At 35.5% G+C, this 15,902-nt stretch overlaps 1 protein-coding gene across 1 annotated transcript; it reads right to left on the reverse strand.

Moving 5' to 3' along the window:
- Positions 1 to 1,895: 1,895 nt before the first annotated feature.
- On the reverse strand, positions 1,896 to 15,187 carry LOC140158710 (uncharacterized). The gene is made up of 11 exons (XM_072181897.1): positions 14,955 to 15,187; positions 10,912 to 11,387; positions 9,350 to 9,466; positions 8,590 to 8,774; positions 7,693 to 7,856; positions 7,240 to 7,326; positions 6,913 to 7,077; positions 6,475 to 6,549; positions 5,949 to 6,086; positions 5,214 to 5,292; positions 1,896 to 4,304 (listed from the first exon to the last, which is right to left on the reverse strand). The coding sequence occupies exons 2-11, from the start codon at positions 11,365 to 11,367 to the stop codon at positions 3,500 to 3,502; spliced, it is 2,271 nt and encodes a 756-aa protein (XP_072037998.1). The 5' UTR covers positions 11,368 to 11,387; positions 14,955 to 15,187; the 3' UTR covers positions 1,896 to 3,499.
- Between the last annotated feature and the right edge of the window lie 715 nt (positions 15,188 to 15,902).

The following is a 15,902-nucleotide window of genomic DNA, read 5'->3' on the forward strand; positions in this document are numbered from 1 at the left end:
TCCAAGTTATTGTTTCTTGGAAAGTAGACTAACAAAGCTTTCAGAAACCACTTTTGTTTTTTGCCTTGCACAATTTAATATATTTTTATGACAATTTGAAGTAGTGGGAACTGGAACAGGTTTGTGTATCCCTAATTTTGCAGGAAATTGCTGATCTTATGAGTATTGCCGATCCCAGTGTACATGCACAAAAGATATGTATTAGTGGTTTAATATTAGCTTTGATATCTCTACTGCAATTCCAGAACAAAATTTAAACCCATCAGTAACATTATAAATGTATACTACGGCCTTCAAATGTGGGTATTGAAATGTCCCGTCTGTCACAGAAAAACATCAAAAAGTTGTTTATTTTCCATATTTTAATATATTTTTTGTTCAAAACTTAATTCCTATCTGATGTCAAGTAGGCCTCATATAAAAAAAAAAGTAAAATTGTTCACTGACCTTTAGTATTGAAGATATTCCATCTCAAAATGTGTCCGTCTGTCACATTTTAGCATTCTTACCATGTACAATCAAATGGGGGGAAATTTTCAAGTCAGAAATTTTTGGTTTTTTACTTCAGATTCATATTCTGCACTAAATTTTGGCAAATAAAAAATGATTTAATGCTCATTTTGACAATTAAAATTCCATCTGGAAGTCAAACCATTGTAAACACTAAAATTTGATCATTTTTATGGGTACTGGCTGTTTGAGATTGACTCCCTTCGCATGAGAGGCCTCAAATGATGTTTAAGGTAATATTTTATCATGATTAGATGTTGTTTGTAATTTCTGTGTGAAAATAAATCCCACAAAGTATATTTGAGCAACTCACCATTGCTCTAAAGAACACTGTAAAAAATGTTCAAAAATGGTCCCGTCCGTCACGTCCCGTCTGTCACGACTTTGGCAAGCCCAGGTATAAAAATCTCAGCTTTGTATTTTTTGAGTATGATGTTTACTGAGAGTTTATGTACCAATGTTTAATTTTGACAGCATTTTTCAATAAATCTCACTTGAGAACAGATAGAGTTTTGCAAGAATGTACTTTTTTTTTTAAATGGGTGCTTTTTCCGTCCGTCTGTCACGCTGTATTTCAATTTGCAACCATACAGCCATTGAATCACTTGGTTTCATCTTGTGTGTTTTAAATTAAATTATGACATGTTCTCTTTGACTTGGAGTATAACAATTTGGGATATGTCTTGTAGATTTTTTTGTTGAGGCATTTGAAAAAAAAAGAGCCTATCTAAATGTCCCGTCTGTCACGCTGGAGTTAGCCCTATATCATGCATGTATATTACATATTACAGTTTTCTTTCCTCTGTACCAGGCCTCAACAGTTTTACACATTGCCAACTCCGGATTTACTAATTACGGATCAGCAGTAATCATATACCTAGCAGATAATTGACATTACATTACACTATACTACCAATACACAAAACTAGTAAATTCTGTACGAGATAGAGATTATTCTTAAATGTGCAAGGCGCCCTTTCGAGATATAATTCTATTTAGTTTTACAGTTTTCTAATCATTCAACTGCTGTAAGTACATCTTTATCAAAACAGGTCTGTGTTTGTAAATTCTGGCTAATAAATAGCTGTACATGTAAAGGGTCTTCCCACGTACTGTCAAATGTACTAAAAACTGCACAAAAAGTAACGCAGCTCTTATAAATACATATAGCTTCAGAAGTAATAATTGTTTTCACAATATTTCAAAATAGAAACAAGGATGGTTTATTTACGCGCATTTTGATACCCCATTCGTCCAATTTTATATCAATATTAACAACACAGCAGTGTTTTTAAAGAAAAGACCAGAATTTAAAAGTTGCAGCTATTTGTATTCATTTGAAGTCGGCGCGAAGATAATGGCGGGTTTTACGTGCCACAATGCTTGCGTAATAACCATTGATTGCTGCAAACTGCAACTTTTAAATTCGGACTTTTCTCTTTACACGAATTATTGCGATGTTAATATTGATATAAAATTGGATCAATTGAACCCGTATTTATTGGTCGAGCTATGAGTTTTTAAATATACAGTATTTTAAAACACATAGCGAGACCAATAAATATGGGGCGTAAAACATCCAATATTATCATTATTATGTTTTGGATCCAATATTTTCACACACTTGGATTCATCAAAACATAATAATGAACAAAATTGGACGAATTGGATATCAAAATGCGAGTAAATAAATCTTCCGTCTCTCTATGTTGAAATATTGTGAAAACATTATTATTAGTTCTAACAGCTGCGTTACTTTTTGTGCAAACTTTAGATTGTTTTCCTTAATTGTATTTGACTACCGATACTTTATAAATTGCATTGAAGTTTGCTTTAATAAGTTACAATTAACACTGTAAATAAAGGTAAAGGCCTATAGTAAGTTGCCTGATAAAAAATTACTTATAAACGTAATCAAACAATGAATACAAAATCAAACGAACAATGAGATGGAATATTGCAAAAGAGCACAGACACACACGGTATTTCAACTGCATTTTAAATTTTTGTGGGGGCTGAATATAAGTTGTGTCATTTCTTGTTTTGATCATTCATGGTAACCTGGTCCCCAATCACAAATGAACTTTTCTTGGCATTGGAAGCCATGACAACAGTGACATCACGACAACCATTGAATACAGGCCCTGTCGTTGGAACATTGGAATATGGAAATGGGGACGTTGCTGCTTCAACAAATCGCAGAGTATGATCTGGAGATTGCCACATGTTGGAGCTTGGTGTTCCCGTTTGATTTGGGCGCCATGGATTGTTATTACTGGAAGAAAGGTTCCCTTGTCCGTCTGACGTGTTTGCATACCTTGGCATCTCGAAAGGACTTGGGGGTAACCCGGGTAAACAAGACGGTGATGGTGCCAACAAGATTCCTGTATTGTTTTGAGGCTGTCTGACATTGCCCGCGGTAGCAACATCACGAGCTTGCTTAGTGGCTAGTGGAGGAAGGTTCTTTCCTATTAGTCGTTTAGAAGCAATGCTCTTGGTTCCGACTCCAACGTTATTCTGTGGCACTATATGCGAGATAGGTGGAGTTGTGGACTCAGCTGTTCTCATAGAACATTGGTTGTAACCATTGATACCACCATGGATACCTTCGTTTTGGCCCTGGAAAGTGTTCGGATGGTTGGAAACTCGAGTCAATGCAGTAGGAATGTGGAGGCCCATTCCTGAAGAAGGCTGCTGATTTATCTGCGGAGTTGAAGAGACTTTTGTCTGACCTGGATTTATATTTTGGGTGGTAACAATGGGTGGATTTTGCGGATTTCCCGTTGGTTGAAGCTTGTGCTCTTGCTGCGGATACTGATGTTGAAGTTGTTGCTGCTGAAGAGACAGCTGTGACTCAGGATGTCCGATAATTGGACGACTGATGCTATTGTCTTGGCTGTTCCAATGTTGTGTAGCACCGTTTCCCTTTACAGCATGAGCATCACTTCCTGCAAAATTGGATCGCCCGTTGACCTCACAGCTGGCGTTATTAAAAGAGCGATCGGTAACCTGTTGTTGGACATTCATGGAGCTTAAGGTACGCTGAAGGACGCCTCAATCTTGTTTCCTGTACTGGAAACCCAACTAGGCCCTTGCCGTGTACTCTAGCGCTCATTGATAAATTCTCCCCTGTCGAACTCGCAGTGCTACCTGGGCCAGTATCTTCGTTGTAGTTGGGTGACATCGCATTCTCAAGAGTCGAATTATGGAGCTCAAAACTTAATGACTGCGGCTCTTCTTTCTTCGGTACTGGTGGTATGTTTTGAGAATTGAGAAAGCCATGATGATTGTAACCATTCTCGGTGTTATCGGTATCATTATCTTCGAAAGGATAGTTATGTCCCTCTGTTATTCCTTCAACATCATAAACATTGTCTGCAAAGTCATTTCCAAGGTTACCACCAATCGTCGTAAGTGGTTGGGGTCCGGGTAAGGAGACTGGAGAGTCAAAACCTTTCTTGCTTGTTGCTGGTGAATCAAATGACTGTAAAAGACGTGAGCTTGAGTCGCCCATCTCACTTGATTTCTTCAATTTATATCCCTGATTTGGTTTGGGATTTGTTGTAGGCTGATTAGATTTTGGAAACTTTGGCCTCTTTGTGATCATCCCCGAGCTACCCGAATTGTCGAGATCTTCAGTTAAGAAGGGTTGTTTAAGATCATCGTGTGAATCTGTGCTCTTTTGTGAACCACTTTGAAAGGTAATATTTTTACAAACTGTGGTTGCATCGTGTCTTCTCGAATTAGCAATGAACTGTATTTCAGATCCATTCTTGGTACTGCTTCCAGAGTCCCTGTGAAGAACAACATGTTGCACATATTCACAGCCTGTCTAAAAAAATGGTGTAAGTGGAATGCGCCAATTTGGCAATTGAAAATACTGTTGTGACATGATACTTACATCTAGCTTTTAAATAATGATTGCTTTTATTCATCCAGAGATCTGCTTCACTAAACACAATTATATCAAAACACTTTTGTGTCACTTTATAGAAAATTGAATAGAATGTACAGTACAGTTAATAAAATAACATATGATTAGAAATGATTATGTAACAATTGATCAGTATAATTGTTTTGAAAACGAGGGCAGCATGATGCATTGCTACAGGCAATGCCAGGTAACGATCACGCAGAAGCAAGGGGGCTGTGAGTGACCCTTACACACGAACAATAATTGTTATGTTAAAGACCAAACGGTAAAATGACCTAAACTGTTGATTTCAAGCAATGTCGGATTGAGCTGTTCCACACAATGAAATGTGAAAATCATCCAATTGATTTTATAATTATGATGTGGAAAATGTCGTTGACATGATTTTAAATTTACAACAGAGTGTGCAATATTTGTCTTTTAACATGTCTTGAGCGACAACGGGAACAGTATTTACCATGATAAGACCATCAACATGTACATGTATTGAATTTTACAGCAGAATGTGAAATATTTATTTTATCTTTTAATCTGTTTTAATTGAAAAAAAAGAAAATCATTCTACCTGTATCATTATCATGATTATAAAACAATAAAAACAGTAAAAACAATTTTGTATTGTTGTGTAATCGATGCATTCTTTTGATTTCATGAAGGAACTCTTGATAAACTTGATGCTATCATTGATTTATATGTACAGCCCTCTTCCCTAGTAAAAGTGGCACAATTGTGATTTACCCTTTCGTTGTTAACCAAATTGGTTTCTTACCAGTCATTTTGAATACCCGGAGAGTCTTGGATCCTCTTTTTATCAGTTGGAATGTAACCATGTACAGGTGCACGTCCACCTTCAAAAAAGATCACATAAACACATCTCGTATTTGTAAATATTCTATGAATGACTGAAACATTCATATTGGCATAAAAGGATATTGTTACAAACTTTGTGAAGGCACCGGTTTAGCTTCTAAATTTGCTACGAGGTTCAGTCAGTAATGAAAGACTTAGTTGACTTGTAACCCTATGTGATGTGATCAAGCAAAATCAGTCGGAAGTCGGATACATTGAATTTCAGATGTACCCAAAAAAGACAATCATTTATTTTGTTGCATATTGTTTTGGAAACACTTCAACTGTTCATATCTTTGGAACTAACTTCAATGTCAATGGGGTTTTCTGCAGAAGTGGAAATATATATACCCGACTTCAGACTGATGTTGCTTGATCACACCACATAAATTAAATGGATTATTTTCATGGTACTTCTCTATGCTCACATAAACACTGTACCTTTGTCTTTCAAACAACACATGTAAAATTACATCACACATTTAATTACGTGACAGCATGATTAGTATAAAATCAATGGTCTACAGTCACTGGCTGAAAATAAGTACAATATGTATATTGCAATAATGCAATTTGCAAAATACCTCGGAATTTTAATGCGAAAAGTTTACCCTCCCTAATTCATTATTTGGTTTGTACTCAGGGTTATACTTACATATTCTGTCATTTATCTCCATGCGCCTTTTACATATGCACCCAACTATGAGAGCGATAACAATCAATGTCATTAAGATTGCTATTGTTGTCACATTCTTTTCGGAGATTGGGTGGTTCCTGCCTTGATGGAATGGTCCTTTGTAAAACAGAAAACAATGAAAACATATCAGTGACGACATGATGTACAGTTTTACATTGCTTATAAAAATTGCCTCTGTATTTACATAAGCTTATATAAATTGAAATTGCAAGCTTACATTTGGCTCATTTAATAACATTAATCACTGTAGAAAAGCGCGTGACACATGATTTCAGCTGGTTTATATTGTTAAGATAAAAATGAACAGAACGCCCTCGTATAAAAGTATGTCTGATACAATGACGTGACGAGGGCGTGAATGCAATAACCAAATTATTTCCACAACAAAGATGATGGCATTGAAGTGCTTTACTGAAAGGTTACTGAAAATAAACAATTACATTTGAATCTTATGTTACAATGTTACAAACAAACAAAACCTTACCTAAGTGGTCATTTTTAGCAGACGATTCTTTGTTATCAGACGATGGCCTCTCAAATTGACCTCTATGGATGTCTCCTTAAAGACAAAAAGAAGAAGAAAACATCATGTTGGACGTGCTGTTTGAAACATTGCATAGATATGCATATCATAATCAACAAGTTTCAATCAAAATGGTTTTTGACAGAATATCAATGTACTTTGTATAAGCAAAGAGGCACAGGAGTTCAAAATGAAATATCGACGTTGAAAATGAGGTCTACTGCAGTGCCACAATGAGACTCGATTATGGACAACAACTTGGATAGCCAGCCAGTACCCATCTCCTGTTAGCATGGGTAGGATAACCTGCTTCACTGCTGATTAACTCCAGTAAAAACACACACAAATTTGTAATTATGAAACACACACATAATTGTTCTAATGAAATAATCAACATACCTGAACTCGGGCCGTTTGCTTCCGGGTGATGAGCATTTGGAGTTTCGTTTTCATTCATAGGTGGTGTAGGTTTGTTTGTAGACATGGTAGATTGCACCCTGTCCACCACATGGGCTTTTGTGGTACTTGGTTTGTTCGTCTTAGTAGATTGCAGTTCCTTCTCATCTGTGTATGTGTCAATTTAAATAATGTGATATAATAATACGATACTAATAATGAATATTCATAAAAAAAACACCAGACGGAAAGATGAATAAGATAATATTTGATGAAAAACGTAATGTATAATATAATTCAATGTTTTGAATTTCATTTACAAGCACCTACCTTGTGCATTGTTTTCCGTGCTCAAAATGTTGGTTGGATTAGTTGTTATGTCAACTACATTAATCTTTGCTGAAGATGTTGGCAGACCTGCGGAAAATGTGATATAATATAGGCTTGGTCCTAGTAATATTATTTGCAACCATAATTTTAAGTACTGCACTTTGGGTACAATAAGTACAAAAGTAACACATTTATGATAGGTAATAGTATATAAATCAGGCTGGACCATGTCAACGATTATGCTTTATTCTTTTATTACTTGTGCAAGTAATGCATTAAACTCAAAACTGTAAATACTGAAATATCTAGGACTTATCTAATTGATCTATGGAAAATGTAACATGTATGTATGATAATTTGATTCGAAAAATTTCGCCATGCCAGTTTGATAGATAATGATCAGGTAATGGAAAATCTATAGCCTTTCATTGCATCATACGAAAATAATCATACCTTCCGTGGATGTAAGCGAATTAGCCTTAGAAAGTTTCAGTTTTGTAGTGGTATCTGGTGTTGTTGATTGCAAACTGCAGCTTTCCTGCGTGGCTGCAGTCCTGCTGTCGAGAAGGAAACACGGTAGACATCTCTCTTTATGTTCCATATGCAATAAACCAAACCTACATGAATGAAAAGTTATAACCAAAATTAGTGTCAAGTGAAAGAACTTGCTGCAAACCCAAATCACGGTTGTTTGATGTGATCATTTATTAATTTTTCTAACATAACGTTATAATAATGTTCAATTTTAGACCTTGGCAATAAAAACAGCTATTACACTAATACTCGTATATATATTTTAGCTATAAATTAAAACATAGATTTTCGTATCTATATCAAATTATTCATCTTTTCTGCTTTTTTGTCATCTTTATATTATAAATTGTTCATTTTTTATGTAAATTGAGGGCGCTATTTATATATATTTAAATTCAAATTAGCCAATTAATATGAGTTATTCCTTACATTTCATGATAAAAAGATTTTTGAAAATGTCCTCCACATTTGTTGGTCTTTTTCTTGCAAATGTATGTTCTAATACCATTATACAAGTGTCTACCCCTTGTAAAGATGCAGACAAGATTTAAGATAAATAGCGCCATCATCGTTCAACTTTTCTTTATTCTTTAAAATGACACAGTTTACATGCCATCAAACAACCGTGAAATAAAATGTTTGTCACATTAATCAACATTTAGAAGCTACTATTAAAGCTAATGAAATAGATATTCATACCTATTTTCACCATCTGAAATATCAATATGATTATCACGATTATATCTCAATTTTTTTTAATTTGGCAGACAAGCGCCCCAGAGGTCTTAAATAATTAGACCCAGGAATTTGACTTACCCAGCAGCACAAGGGCCACATTGCCGGTCTGATGTTGCGTTGCAGGGAATGTCATTGATGGTGTTGTCACAAACTTGACATGAAGAACACCTTCTCTGGTCATTTTCTTTTGAGAAGTGGTTTTGTCCGCATGGAACGCAAGACAGTGTCCTGCCGCTTGCGTCGTGTCCACCACTGGGGCAATGCTACATATAAAGTTTTAAGGCACAATTATTAAGAGTGTAAAAATACGGCAAGTCTGAGAACAAGTCAAGTCAAGTCAGGTCAAATGATAGTGAAGTATTAAAATCTAGTAAATAAATTCGTGAAACATTTAAAAATATAATAGAGGAACTATTATTAATCTGTATGCTTGGCCACTTACTATTTATTCAGGATTGCCTCTCGATAAACATCAATGTATAAAATGAAGTATGTGATTGGTGAATTTGCCTCTACCACAAAATTCATGCATATCTACAAACTACTAGCTACCAGAAAAGTACGGCACTCCCTTGCTCTGATTGACGCTCGCGCCATGTTAATCGAGCGACATACGCGGGGCCCCGGGTTCAGGGCTTTGATGAGCGCCGCTCTGCGGCGATGGCTACTTTGACACGTAATCTGCCAATCCGATTACCGGTCTGTTGTTATGATTGTCAGACGATTGAATTAGCCAATCAGAACCCCCACTATCGTGTTACGCTGCGTACGCTCTCAAAGAGTCCAAAATGATGTAAACAAGTGCCGTTCTTCTCTGCCAGCAAGGGTAATAACTTACTCTATCTGGTTGAAAACCGGGAGGGCAAAATGGGCACATTTCACACGTGTTGTTACGATTATCATGGTAGTACATGGTACCCTCACAAGGCATGCAGTCAGGTGGTTGTGGATTACACTATAACGGGGAAATAAGATGAAATGGTAGGAAAATGTCAACAAACAAACAAACAAACAAACAATTAATGACATTGTCCCACTTTCCACAAGTACCATTCAAAAGATAAACATTTCTTTAGTTTTAGAATCTTGAAGTTGGAAACGATCCTTTTCAGATTACCATAACTATGTAAACAGTACGCTATGTTTATAAAATAGACAATTTTGCTGTACAGTATAGTCTCATGTCGTTTACCGCCTCGCGCCTTTGCATTTAAATGTACAGCAAGACTACATGCTGTGTAGAAGGTCACTTCGACACCGACTGTCTACAAGCTGTTATGGCAGCGCGGAGGTCAGTGGTAACGTGCGTATTTATAAATACGTATTTATAAATAAAGTCGAAGCATACTGTTAAACAACCAGCCCATGACCTCACAATAATATGAACAAGGGGGTACTACACCCCTGCCCAATTTTGTGCCTATTTTTGCATTTTTCTCAAAAATTATAGCGCATTGGTGACAAGTAAGATATGTATATTGTAGGGCCAAGAACTACAACTCCTACACTGAAAATTCAGCAACTCAAGGAAAATAGTTATTGATTTATTGATCAAATATTGGTTTTCCCTCATTTTTGACTGTAATTCCACAACTGTTGTCTGTGCTGAAATAAAATTTCCAGTGCAGTAGTTATAGTCCTTGCCCCTATAATATCTTACTTGTCATCAATGCGCTATAATTTTTGAGAAAAATGCAAAAATAGGCACAAAATTGGGCAGGGGTGTAGTACCCCCTTAAGAAATTAGATAGCAAACACATGCGGTAAAAGTTCATTGACCTGTGAAGCGGATGTTGTTGTATCACATGTCACCTTCTGGTTCAACCTGAGAGATATCTTCCTGATCGCTGAACTTATAATAGGGGAGGCGGCCTACGTCATAACTTTTCTGGGACCTACAGTTCAGCGATCAAGAAGATATTTCTCAGGTTGAACTCGAAGTGAGGCTGTGATACAACAACATTCGCTTCACAGGTCAATGAACTTTCCGCCAGAAGATCAGTAGGGCTGATGATGCGTTCAGGATCGAACGTGAAAATTTCCCACTCAAAAACATAAGTCCAGTTGGCTAGATTGTACTAGTTTAAATATTATTATTATAAAATCTAATTTATTTTAAAGTGGGAGGATTAACTGTGATTGGAATCACGAAATGCCCCTTTTAAATTCCATACCTTCAGTGCACTACATGGAAAAATTGCATATGTCATATGCAAGAAACGATCATCTGTGGTAAAAAGACATTCTGATAACATTTGCCGGGATTTCCCTTTTTTACGATTAGTTTGATATGTGTTTTTATATATAGGTTATATATAACTTTTTTAATCAGTGTTTGAATTGAACATTTATAATAAAACATTTGGCTGCATGATAACTTGTTATTTTGTTTGACAGTACCTTTGTGTTTGTCTCTGCAGATACAGCACATTGACCCTGTAAATACAGCACCAAATTGGATACCAAAACAAAGGCCGCAGCAGTTTTCCAAACACTCTGATCAGTCAGATGTGACCAATGCTGTACACGTGATGATGCATATCGTGCTGGTGTCTTGGGGTGTGGCTGAGGAATTTGAGGCTGTTTACCGATGGAATTGTCTGACTTGTCTCTTATCTCATCGTCAGATGTTGCTTTCTTTTGAAACGGTAGTTTGATTGCATGTAGCTTTTTAACTAGAAGATTTCCGAACAGCACCAGCTGAATAATGAGATTTTTTAATTGGTATGCCCTGATACCACTCTCAAAGCAAATTGGCTGCTGTTGTAATACTGCCTCAGAGGAACTAGATTTGAAATGTTCTTCTGGTTGAATGGTTTCCAAGATACTTTCCAAGTACTTGAAGTAGTCAGACATTATGCTTCACATGCGATTAGCTGTAAAATGAAAAAAACAACCAAATTAATTAACTCTAGCTCCTTGTTGGTAACGTCGCTTGTGGGAGAATGTAACATTGGTATTTGCAGAGGCACAGATTAATTGAGTAAGGCAAAGTACACTGATCAATATGCCTTTTGTTTCCATATTACATCAATTTATATTTTCTTTGTATCTTCTTGTTTTTATCAATAATCAATATAGTTAATGAGCTAAAATCAGTGAAAAGCCTCATTAATATGTGATTTTTACCAATAGGGGGGCCTATTTTGCTAACATTCAATGCATAAATGTTCATGGCACTTTGATTTTGCAGACTTTTGCCTTCAAACTTGGTCACAGTGTTTTTGTTATGTTCTAGTGTATTATATAGTCTAGCCGCCCTCTAATTTGCATAATTGCATAATTAATGAGCTAATTTGCATAATTAGCTAATTAATTATGCAAATTATGGCGACTAGCTAATTAATTATGCATAAAGTCATTAGTAACACTTTGACCAGGCAATATTCTATTAACCCTAGAACTACTGAGCAACTCGGACTACGAAGGGGGGGGGGGGTTGCAACCCCCTAATTTTCAATTACAAACGTCATAATACCGTTGTATTTGGTATTAGTATAGCTATGGGTCTCCTCTATCAAGTGATACAAAAATAAGTACAAACATTAACCACATAATATCGCTATGACGTCATATTGTGAGGGCGCCCATGCAAATTTGGGAAATTCTGGCTATGTACAATTTGGGAAATTCTGGCTATGTACAAAAGTATAGGCAAAATTTATTTTCAATTCTACAAAAGTTTGATTTGCACCAAATTTTCTCCTAAATATAAAAGGAAATAACTATTTTCACATAGGTAACAAGTAAAAAGTCAGTAGCTCTTGGAATAATTTCACAAGAGCGACATGAAAATCATTGCCCCCCCCCCTCACTCATGGTCATCTTCAATGACCTGTCCTATCCCCGGGTAAGGTGCTAGGGTAAAAACTTTATCACTCAAATGAGCGCGAGCGCAGAGGATGGATCTACGATTAGCTTAGGTCGTTTGGGCGTTAACGCGTGTTATTCGTACAACCTCCTACGTATAGTTCTAGGGTTAAATAAAAATTTTATGAAAATTTATGCATTGTTTTTTTAGCAAAATGTTCACAAAACTTACATATTAATGAGCACTTTCAAGTCATATTAGCTAATTAACTGTATTGATCATCGATACAATACAAAGAAGTTTCAATGGGTGTATTATAAAAACCGTATGTCCGATTAGCTTCAAACAAGAGCTACATTTTTTTTTTCGTTGGTCAATTGCTGGCCAATGGCCATACTTTTTCATTTCTCTCACCCCCTCACCGCACAAAATATAATTGTTTTAAGGCGAATGAGAAGGCAGGAACCTACATGTGGCAGGGGCCATATTGTTTCTTTAGTTTTAGCTATAAAATATAACTAAATACACTTCTTTTAAATTTTAAATATTATTACTAAACATTGGTAAAAGACAGAAAATTACAAAATGAAGTTCGGAGATTTTCGCAATATTGATTATTTCAAGGAAACATGGAAGTGCGAAAAATGTTTAAGGTTAAGGTCATTAGAGGTCAAGCGAGTATAGATATGAGGTCAACTGATCACGGACTGCTGAATAATAATAATGATAATAATAATAATAATAATAATAATAATAATAATAATAATAATAATATTAATGATAATAATAATAATAATAACAATAGTAACAATAACTACCATAATAATAATACTATTATACCAAAAGAAAGCAGAAAACATTTGGATCAAAACCATTGATATTGAATATAAGATTTAGAAAAGACTACTGAATTAAAGGTCTGACTGATAGTTTCCGGTTCATAAAGCATGAATGAACACAAATATTCACTTTGGCATCTCTGCTTTGGCATGTGACAGGCCACTGGTTTGTTTACATGCTGACAAGTAGTCTGCAGTAAAATGGCTGAGTTATACACGTTTACAATACTGTGGATTCACATGGGCTTCACGTGAAATTACTCGGAATGTTTCTTTTCAATTCTGTGGTGTATGACTTTCTTTTCAATATAAATATTACATTTTCGAGCTTGGTTTTTAATGTAACGAGTCATTATTCTGGTAATAAATAAATAATAAATAAAAAAAAAACATATTAAATTTAAAAATAATAATAGTATATTTAATATTTAATAAAAATAGTATAATAATAATAATTACAGCAACAGCAATAATATTAATGAAGATGATGATGATACTCGTATGATAATAATTACATCAATAACAATGTTACTAAAATTTGGGATGGCGTTTATGTTGATATACTAGGGAACTTTGAAGTGGGGAGTCCATTTGGAGAGTTCAAATATGGTGAGTTGCTACATTAAGGGTATTACAAGAGTTATCTTTAGCAAAACTTGCAATATGTCAATATTATACTTTGAAATGGGGAGGGTTTTTTTGTGGGGAGTCCATTTGGAGAGTTCAAATATGGTGAGTTGCTACATTAAGGGTATTACAAGAGTTATCTTTAGCAAAACTTGCAATATGTCAATTTATACTTTGAAATGGGGAGGGTTATTTCGAGAGTTCAAATATGGTGAGTTGTCTCATTGCAGAGTATTAGAAGAGTTATGATAGGATGTGTCGTTATTTCTCCAACCTGTTATAAATATAGGGGGCTGAGGCTGTCGATATGGTCATTGACCCCGTTAAACAGACACGGCAAACAACACTTATAGGCCAGGAGATAGCAATAACCCTAGGGGTAGCAAATTATATGTGTCAGAAAAAGCACCATATTCACTTAATTTCGACATTTTATGAGATCTATAAAAATCACCATATTTGAACAGTGAACACACCAAATTACCCTCCCCCAAACATAATCCTCAATACATCACATCCCAATTTAACTAGGCAAATATAACTCATCCCATATTCTGAATGTAACACTCACCATCACTGAACTCTTAATATTTGTACCCCACTCCCGCATGCTCCTAGCTGCCGGACACACACTACCTTCCTGAACTACCCGGGTTTCTACCTATGGTGAGGAACAACATTTTTTGGGCTAACACCTACAACACAAAACTCACAAGGACCTATCATTTTCTTCTTCGGGGGGAGGCGGTCCCAAATTTGCAAAAAGTCAGCGGCAAAAAAAATTGCGACCCCCTATTTCGGCAACAAAAATTTTATGACCCCCCCCCCCCCAAATATACACCTTACACCATAAACAGGTTATGATTGTATTGAAATCGGTCTTTTTGAATATATAAAATAAACACACACTATCTGTGGTCATCTTGTGACTCCCTACATTTTGGTCATCAAATATTTGACCCCCCTATTTTTCTTTCCAAAAATGTATGACCCCCCAACAACAACAAAACAAAAACAAAAACAAAAAAACCCAAAAACAAGCAAACAAAGCCGTAACCTGGCGAGCCAGGCCGTAGTACAGGCGGTACCCACACGCATATTGGTTAATGACGTATTGGAAATATAAATACGTTACTTTGGAAACAATTGAAATCTACGAAACTTACCAAAATTACCGAAACTTCATGTGACAGGTGTACCAGCTTTGGTCCATGTAAGCAATCAATTGTAGATCAATATCTTCTGTGCTTATAAAAGAGCTCAAAAGAGAAAAATCAGGCCTATAATTTCCGAGCTTGAAGTCCGTACGATATCCCTATTCACATCTCTGGTAGTAAATAGTAATTTTCCCCATTCATAAATATATGGGTTTTTCCCAGGCGTGAAATAATTATTTGAATACGGGCACTCCGGGCTGAATAGTTGTCAATGCTTCTTAAAAAAACACATTGTTTTAAAAATCGAATAGCACTAAATCCGGCACTAAATATAATTCCACGTATTTTCATTCTTTCTCTTCTAGTCTGAAACATTATAATTAGTGTAATATAGAAAAAAGAAACAAAAATGAGTGCATGCGATTCTGGTTGTAAACATTGGCGTGTAGAAGGTTAAAGTCACGAGACCAAAACATTGTGCACTGTTTCTAGTCACAAAAAGTGAGAATTGTGTATTTGTATGTTTTACGTGATTATAGCTTGTACAGAAATTTTATGTATTCGGTAAGTGAACGGTAAATGTAAGAATAACACAAATTTTGAATTTATTTTGGTAGTATAAATTTACGGCGTGAAAGAAAGAGGAATTATATGACCTTGCATTAAAACACTAGTTAGCGTGTTTAAATAGGCTAGACACTACGTCATAATATTATCATAATCGTAATAGTAGTCTTGTGTAAGACTTCAGCTCGATTCTGAATTGCATGTGGTTCGATTTTTGTCTCCTGCGTTGTGAATAAATGCATGTGGGATATAAAGATTTTTATATTGCTGGTTAAGGAGAAAAGTCATACACATTGAACAACAAGTTCCTAACAATCGTTTTTATTAACATTGATCAATATTTTTGTTTTTTATTTTTAAATTAATATATACATAAAACTTAAAGGACAA

The sequence above is a fragment of the Amphiura filiformis genome, chromosome 8 (assembly GCF_039555335.1).
Source record: "Amphiura filiformis chromosome 8, Afil_fr2py, whole genome shotgun sequence".
NCBI lineage: Eukaryota > Metazoa > Echinodermata > Ophiuroidea > Amphilepidida > Amphiuridae > Amphiura > Amphiura filiformis.